Source organism: Crocodylus porosus, unplaced genomic scaffold (genome assembly GCF_001723895.1).
Source record: "Crocodylus porosus isolate Cpor-Errol unplaced genomic scaffold, CroPor_comp1, whole genome shotgun sequence".
Taxonomy (NCBI): Eukaryota; Metazoa; Chordata; order Crocodylia; family Crocodylidae; genus Crocodylus; species Crocodylus porosus.
This window is the reverse complement of record NW_017728918.1, coordinates 39603212-39612554: the sequence shown is the minus strand read 5'-3', so window position 1 is coordinate 39612554 and position 9343 is coordinate 39603212. Positions and strand designations below refer to the sequence as shown.

Genomic DNA, 9343 nt, shown 5'->3' with positions numbered 1-9343 from the left:
TGAAAGAAAGAAAAGCTGAGAAGACAGACTAACAAAAAACAAAACAAAACAAAGAAGTCCCATGCTATATTTTAATAAAGTTATATTCAGAGAATTTCTAATACAGATGGTACTCAGATGTAGATTTTAAATGACTCACTTCCTGTTGTTATTAATATTTTCATAGCTTTGTGCATGTGCATAGTACTGTATAGCATCAGATCAGTGTCAGACTGATAACCCATCTGTGCCCTAAAGGACTTATTACTGAAAAGTCTAATTCCATAAATGTTATAGAACAGAAGGCCAGACCTCATTGGTATAAACTGATGCATCTTCACTCTCCTGCATATAGCTAAAAGTGGAGCAGCAATTTGGGGCTGTGGCCCAAACTGTTTGCCACAAACCATAATTGTCTTAAGATCATGTGTGATCCTTTAAATCTTCACTCATCTGACACCCAGCTCTGAAGGTGCTTAATCAAAAATACGTATGTTCAGTTCCTCATGCACTCACAGTTCTACTTCTGCATATGCTCAGCCTCCATTCTGATTGGACTGAGTCTAAACTAACTCATGTCTAAGGTCCACTGTGAGCCACATACTACAAGTTCCTCTGCCTCTCTTGCCTGAGAAATTTAATCCAGCACGTGATCTTAAACCATGACCCCTGTATCAGGCTTTGCACAAAATGGTAGCTACCATTGAAAGACAAACACACACACACACACACACACAAAAAGACATAGGAGGAGCCACCCCAGTTCCTTTATAATATGGCTAGAGTGCACATGTGAAATACTCAGCCTGAAAAGATCTTATATTTCCCACTTCCTTTGAGATGCCTTAGCCACCAGGCAGTAGGATGTTCTGTACTGTCTGGCTTATTGTAACTGTTCCATTTTGCATAAAAGTATGAAATATTTATTTTTGAGTGGTATGCGGAAAGAGAGAGAAAATGCAAGAAAACATAGCTCTCTAGCACAGGGACCAGCAACCAGTGGCCTGTGTACTGAATCTGGCTGCGGCAATACTAGGTATTGGGTAGTACACAGCTGTACTAAGTAATTTATCCCTCTGCAGGAAACAGTTCCATAGTGCCCCCAGTTGTTCTTTTGTGCCTGTACTTACCTTGCTGCAGAGTGGCTGACTATCTTCACCATAAACACAGGTGACCTGAGCTCTCCAGGGGACAGAAATTGTCAGCCTGCAGCAGGATGCTGGGAGTTGCAAACTCTAGCCCATGGGGGAAAAAGGTTTGCAACCAACATTTTGGTTTTGGCACTCAGCTAGGAGCAAGAGGTCCTGGGTTCCAGCTGCTGCCCCAAGGACTGTTTATGTATTTTACATCAAACAATCAGTAAATAAAATTCTGAATTGGCCCTTGGATCAGGGATTGGCACGGAGAACGTCCTTGTCCTGATGAATGTTGTAACTGTTAGGCAGGGAGTCATGCTCACATTCACATGCTCCTCTTTCCTGCTGAAGCTGGAGTTCCTGTATTTAATGTGGAGGAGCTCTGAGATGTGCAATGTGAGTTTGATACTACATAATATTGTGGTGGGTATACTGCCTTCTTTGTTAAAAAGGAAAGAAAAGATCAGTGACTCCTGCCACTATGGGTGCTGAGGAAAATATCTTAAAGTTCAGAGAGAAATATCCTCAGTCTGTGGGTTTGTTCAGTAGTCCACTTTTGAGGGTGCCATTCTGAAGCACTGAATTCTCCCGTGCATTTGATGGCAAGACTGGATTGCCTAGCATAGGGCTGTGGATTACATGCTTCTTCCAGGTGCCTAGAAATAAGGGATTGTAATGCTCATTTTGTTGTGATGCCTAACCATCTAAGCCATAGTTCATAGTTGAAGAGAATACTCTGCCTTAAGGACTCAAGACCCCCCAAATTTTCCCTGTTACCTTTGCTGTTTATGTGGATTCAGGTTTCTGTAGCTAAGGGAGAAAACCTTGGAACCAAAAACTGTATGAGAAGCATCTAGATGTGCTGTAAAAAACTGGTTAAGGAAAGAGCAAGCCAGTCTGAGCTGACACAAACTAAGAAATCAACGGCCGTTAGGGGCAGGAGTGAGAGAAGCTTAGCTACAGATTTCATATCCTTTCATTTGATCAGTTTCCCCCTAACACTATATCCCAGCAAGCCAAAGGTTGCTCAGTTCTCATCAGTAACAGCTGGCATAAGGACATTCCCTTCAGGACTATTTGTGATAGTAATGTCATTGGCAGCTATATTTTTAGAAGATAGGAGCTGAATTCCGGCATGATAGGGAAGGAGACTGCTGTTGAAGGAATGTGATGTATCGTGTTGGGTGTGTTTGCAATTCTGCCAGAGCACTGTCTTAGATGATAGTGTGATGCTTTAGGGATGCTGGATGATTAGCCCTGGATGCTTTGGGTGTTGGGAAAGGGTCATTTTGACCTGGACTGTGATTTTAGAAAACCAGTGGAGTCCGGAGAGAGGGAAAGAATCTGTGCTTGTTATAGAACACACGTTGGAAAACAAGGTGATCATAACAACTTGGGGTTTTTTTTTATTTCTTTAACCCTCATCATCCATCTTCTTATTTCCCAACTTATTGTTTCCAATCCCTAGTCCCTGTATCTATCTTTAGACTGTAAACACTCCAGAGCAGGAAATTTAAGTATCAATATTTGAAATAAAATCTCTTGTAAATGATGATTCTTATAAAATAACAACAGCAACAAGAATGGTTTTACTTTGCAAGTATTTCAGAATCATTGTATAATTCATCTTTCTAATTGGGAACTTGTTTAATAGGTTCCTAACTGCTGTTCTTATTCTGACTCAGTCCAGTGTTGATTTTAAATTACTTCTCGGCAGAGGTTTATAGCTATTGACACTGTGTACCTATTGCAGGTTACAATTCAATCGTAGAGTCAAAATGCACAATAATGTAGAAACAGTATAAAGATTTTTTTTTCCAGCAAGTACGTTTTTGTTTTTTGAAGAAGGTAGATAATGGATATGAAAAGTGCCTAAGGGAACAAAGATTTTTATTCTTCAAGGATACAGATTTTTATCTGGGCAGACACCTGCTTGCAGAACACATGTACAGAATACCTGAGCTTTCCTCAGTCAACTTTGTTAATTACTCATAAATATAAGTAATCTATATGTATACATTATTTATATATCAAATAAAGTACTATATCACTATAAATATTGCTTGGCTGTATATTATAGTATTTAATACACACACATTAGACTATATATACTAAATAAGACTATATATACACATGAATTCCACAGCCTACTCATATCAGGGAATCTTCCCTTGACAAAAGACCTATCTGTTACCCATGTAACAATATTATACAGGATCTCATATGTATATATATGGATATACACACACCTTGTATAAACAATATATATTATATATATATATATTCACACATATATGATCCTCTATACTATAATATCTGTTATGCATTTGCTATGTCTTTTGTCCAAGAAGGATATCTTGATTTGCTTAGACTTGTAAAATTTATATAAATGGAGTTATCAGTTCTAACTCATCCATCAAAATAGACACTTAGAGATGGCTTTTCCCATCTGCTAAGGTTCTTTAAACCATGTAAGTAATACAAAGCAGTTTTAAACTGGCTGGAAATATCAGGAGCACTTTGCCTGACAAAATTTGGTGAGGAAGACTCTGATGCTCTCTGTTTCCTCATCCCCAGACTAAGGAAAAAATAGTTCAGGATCTTACTGGGATAAGTAAAGGAAGGGGCACGGTACACTAGAGCTTCACTGCTGATTCTTCACAGGTGAAACCACAGTTGCTCTCCTCCTCCATTCTTTCTGAGTAGAATAAAGATATCTGAAATGTAGGTTTCAGCCCTACACTTTTCCTCTCTTGCAGTTTTTGGTAACATACACTAAGAATCCATTTTAAATCCATAGGAAAAAAATGTACTTAGAGTATATGCCTTTAAGCAAATTCACTCATGGCATTTCAAATACCTTTTCCTGGAAGATTCTAAATTTCTTAGCTATTACTACAAATAAAATACAGTGGGTTTGGCTCAAGCCTAGGATATTTTACTCAGACCAAAACCTTTTATTCTTTTGCAATTTATTTTGCCTGCTATATATGTCTCATTATTGAATAAATGTATTCTGTGACATTTCAGAGTAATTGTAACACCCAAGTACTAGTTTGACTGTAAGGTAAATAATAGTTTGGGGTTTTCCAAGTGTTTTATTTACCCCCCAGTATTTTAATAATTTGTTTCAAAACTGTATCCCATTTTTTCCTTTGCCAGAGTTAGAGATTAAAACTACCATTTGTAGTTTCACTAGATCTTAACCTTTATTTACTCTTCAGTCATAAAACAAGCTTGGGCCCATAACCTTACCTTTTTCTGCCATGTAAAGCAATGCAGCAGAGCAATGAAGTGATAATCCTTTTACTGCTGTAAGGGAAAGTCTCTTCAATTCTTTTCTGACTACTTGGAAAAAGCCTTCCTCTACCTTTTGGCTATGAAGGATGTGAGGAGCTTGATTTTATTGTGACCTGTCAGCAGCTTTATTCTCAACAGAAGAAACTTTTCTAAGAAACCAAGGCATACCATTTGTTATAATGCCAAATTCTTTTACTGTAATATTTGAGTCTCCACTCTTTCTAGTACTAGGCTGAACAGGGAGTCAGTGGGTCCATCTACATGAGACACTTAACTGGGCAACAGACTAACTTGCTGCACAGTAAAGCATCACTGTCTACCCATGTGGCAATTAGGGTGCAGGAGACTAATTTACTGTGCTGCTGGATAGTACTGTGAGATACATATTGTATCCAGCTGCACAGTAAATTACTGTGCTTAAACACATATGTAGATGGTGACATTGAGATTGGTTTACCATGGCTCAAAATGAGCCACAGTATATCCAGTCACATTAATTGCATGTGTAGATATGCCCACTAGTATGATCAGTGCTACCCTTACTCTGCATAAAACTAGAACAACTTGTGGGTAATCAGGGGTTTCACATTGTGAATGAAGGCTAATCAAAAGATAAATGAGAAGCCAAGGCAATTAAACCAAGAGGGTCTGGATGTTCCTCAATTTAAAAAAAAATCAAGCATGTGGTAAATAAACCCTTTGAGATACTGTTGAAAGCAAATTATTGTTTTTCTTTGATAGTTTATGTCAATAGAAAAAAAGCCCAGGAGCAATATATTTGTCTCTAGATAGTCTCTAATATCTTAGGGACTTAATGTCAGGTTTGAAAAGAAACATTATTTTATTCTCTTGAAATGGATAATTCACTTTTTTTTCAATGTGCCTATTTTCTTTAGCTGAATGTGGAGCAAGTGTCTCTGGAAATGAAGGAACATTGCTGTCTCCAAATTTTCCATCTAATTATGACAACAACCATGAATGTATCTATAAAATTGAAACAGAAGCTGGAAAAGGGATCCATCTTAGAGCCAGGAGCTTTCAGCTGCATGAGGGAGATATTGTTAAGGTAAAAGAAAATCTGTTTCACTGTCTGCTGCCTTCTACAGTGTGTACTTAACACAAGAAATTTAACTCTGATACTTTTTGCCTTCCCTCTACTCAGCATGTAACTTAAGTCACAGCTAAGTGGTATCAAGAAAATACAGTAATCAATCTTAAAATCTTTATAAGTATTATTCATAGTGATGATGAAAAGAAAACTAACTTAAATATGAACCTTTATGTTGTAACTTATACCTCTGTAACAAAGAGCCTGAACTATAGTTAGACATAGGTTGATTGACTTCCCTTCCTCTATAATTCCATTGAAATATGTAGAACTTGATTTCTATACACTATGAAAATCAGTTATAATATAATCTCTCTCTCTTTTTTTTTGCCCTTTTTAACTAATTATTACTGTGTTTTGCAAGTCACATAAGACCATAAATCCTATCTAAATTATCAGTCATATTCTGAATTATTGCTTGGGATTTATGTTTCTAACTTTTCAATATCAGGTACTTGTATAAATCATTGAGTAACATAGAATCCAGTTATACAATTTCCAGTTGTTTTGCTCTCGTGATAATGTTCTTGTTAACATGACAGAAATAACTATTTACCCTTCTGGCCTGTTACTGCTATTTTTTGTTGATCACTCCAACAACAGTTCCACCTATTTAATGATTATAAGGTCAAATTGAAATGTCCTTACTGTGTGTGTTAGCTCACTGTAAAGGCTTCTCTAATAAATAAAGGAAAGAGCGGTTTATTCCATATTTTGTCTGCAAAATATAATACAAATATTGAGTGATATGATGAAGTTAGAAGATATTGGAAAAGGGAGAGGGAGAGAAAGAAAGGGATGAGGAGAGAGACAGTCCCAACCAAAAAGAACCTATCAAATATAACATTGAATGGGGTATTAGACCATTTAATTTAAGTTCACCTGCCTCAAGAAACTCTGGAATAATCTGCTCAAGTATTCAAAGGAATACCATTCTTTACAAATCACAGAAATATTGTTGATGTTTGACTCAGTGCTCAGCTGGGAAATTCACATGGAATATCACTAATTCCAGGCCTTATAGACTTGCAGAGATGCCACTTCTACTAAATATGTTTTCACTCAAGACAATTTAATAGGTCCTTTTTAAATCAGGGTATAAATGCAGATCATGCCAATTATGTATCAGACAGGGAGAAAATCTCATCCTACAATCCCTCTTACACATCTGTTATATGTTTGAAATTGGTGTATGTGCCACCAAATCTTCTCAGTAGCTCTGTTCCTACCGTGCCTACAATAACCCTTAGCCCAACCATGCAGGCAATTATTAAAAGGTCACTGAAAGAAACCCAAGGACTCCAATATGCAAAATACCTTTCTTGAATAGAATCAACCATCCATAGATCTGCACAGAACAGAAATAAACAAGTTTGTGGCTGAGAAAAGGTCTATGCCCCGCCTGTCTGTTTGATGCCTTCCTCACCCTAGCACCATATCATCTCAAGGGACAAATTATGCCAACCTACATATTCCCCAACTCTGAGGAACTTAAGAAAGCTTGGATAGCAGTTAGTAGTAACAATTACAGTAGTTCCAGACTTGATGAGACCATTCTGGTATCCTGACTTGATTAACTTGTCCACACTATCTCTAATTTCTTTACTTCCACTGGACTGAATCTCTTAGAGCAAGGAAGACTTTCTGTACCCCAGCAAACCCTTAGTACACATTGCAGCACAGACGCTGTCAATAAGCTTATCTATGGAGATTCAAAATATATTATTTCAGAAAATACGGTTAACAGATTAATGTATGTAGCCAGATTGATGAAATTCTTTATCTGGCTGAGCAATGCCAGTTATCCTCTATGGACACCAAGGTTCCAGCTATTCTGAACAATGAAGAATTCAAGACTATTGGAAAGCTGTATTCAGGTTCACTAAACACACAAAAAACCCCTATGTCATATTTTTGGGTTGTTGGTTCTCCAGAGCTACAATAGATATGGATAATACATCTGAAAGAACAACAGCTGGTATAAGGTAAGTGTGACTGTTTGACTTTTTATTAATTTATTCAATTATATTTATTTATCAAGGGATCATATTTATGCATGTTTTAGAATAATCTGAATTTTGCATTAATTAAACAAGAAATCCAAATGGCAAAAAATAAGTAACAGTAGTTAATAATTTAAGACGTTTGTTTTCATTACTTGAAAATATGAATACAGTCTTTTGCCTTGGGTGAATGTGATGAAATAAGTAAATAGTTAATCATTCTGTATTTTTCCTTAAAATCCACATGTTCTCAAATTTTGAAGGAAAGTATCTTCAAGTAACATCTTATGAAAGTGTAAAGTATGACCATTTGTTTAGGGTGAAATGTCAAGGCATTGCATAAGGATTTAATGCAAGTCCTAATAAGATATATAGGAAGCATCTATCTAACTCGGTACAGCATTTTGAAAATCTCCCTCTTCATGATTAGTATGGAAAGTAAGTCTTAATTAGGACATGTGTATCTTTGTAATTCAGAATAATTGAAAACTGTAGATATAAATAATGATTTTGCTTCCAGTGATAAGAAAAAAAAAAGATTGTGTTATGTTAAAAACATGCAGCTGGAATAACCTTTTTTGTGAGGGCTGGCAATAGTCTATGGTCTTAAAAAGGAACCTAGGCATTCCTGCCTAGGGAATCCTAAAATATTTCTTTACTCTGGATATATATCTTGGTATATGGGCTAACATTGCTTTTGCTATACATGTACTTGCAAAATCTGTCTAAATCAATGGTTATAAATAGTGTATAGCTTCTTGAAAGTTCTCAAGATTGAATGACACCAGGGCAGCTGCCAAGCAATTACATCATCATTTTAGAGGCATGATAATTTAGTTTAAACATTAGAGATTGTTAATCAAGGACATTAAATCACAAAAAGCATGAGATTGAGTGGGATTGTCAAGGCAAGATATTTAAAGGTATTAACGTATCTAAAGATGCAATAAACATTATGATCAAAGTTATTATTGACACTTATGTACCTAAGAAAAAAGGGGTACACACTGGGATTTTCAAAATCTTCTAAGCACCTTACTGCCATATACTTTTAAAACCCTGGCTTTCAAACCCTAATGTACTCTGTTGTACATTTAGAATACACCACATATAGCATAAAATACCATCTAAAGTCTTAGGGCTAAGTTTTTGGAAAATTATCAATAATGTTATTGCTTCTGATTTTGAGTAGACAACAGGGGTATGCAAAACGGGCTGTATTCAATTCAGATTCAGCCCAAATAGGAGATAGTGATTTGATTTGTTGATTCAGATCACTGTCCCCTATTCGATTCAGCCAAATCTGAATCTGAAGAGCCGATGCTGATTTGAAGAATCAGTGATTTGGCCATAGATGCAGCTTTAAATATTTTTTCTACATACCTTGAGGTACCAGGCATGGGTCATAAATGCTGTGATACTGGGGCAGATGGACTATCCCACAGGAGCGCAGGGGGGTCCCCTGTGTGCTCAGCAGCAAACCCAGAAGTGGACCAGAAGTACTTCTGATCTACTTCCGGGTCCGCCGGGGAGCACACTGGGGGCTAGCCCCCCCAATTTCCCTGCTGGTTTAGTGATCGACTGTGGGGAGACCATGGGTGCTCCCTCATATCCAGCAGGTACCAGTTGCCAAGCCGGAGGGACATGGGGGGAGAGAGCCCAGCATTCTCTCCAGTGGACCTGGAAGTGAACCGGAAGTGCTAGTCCACTTCTGGGTCTACTGCTGACCACTCTGGGGAGACCCCTGCATTCCTGTGGGATGCTCCATCCACCCCTGCATTTCAGCCTTCATGAGCCACCTGGTACCTTGAAGTATG

At 37.3% G+C, this 9343-nt stretch overlaps 1 protein-coding gene across 1 annotated transcript in view; it reads left to right on the top strand.

The window, feature by feature from the left end:
• CSMD1 (CUB and Sushi multiple domains 1) overlaps nt 1-9343 on the top strand; it is a 1867828-nt gene that overhangs the window by 1403072 nt on the left and 455413 nt on the right. The window contains exon 22 of the mRNA XM_019538151.1: nt 5312-5481. Within this exon, the coding sequence (XP_019393696.1) occupies nt 5312-5481 (170 nt within the window). The remainder of the gene's footprint in view (nt 1-5311; nt 5482-9343) is intronic.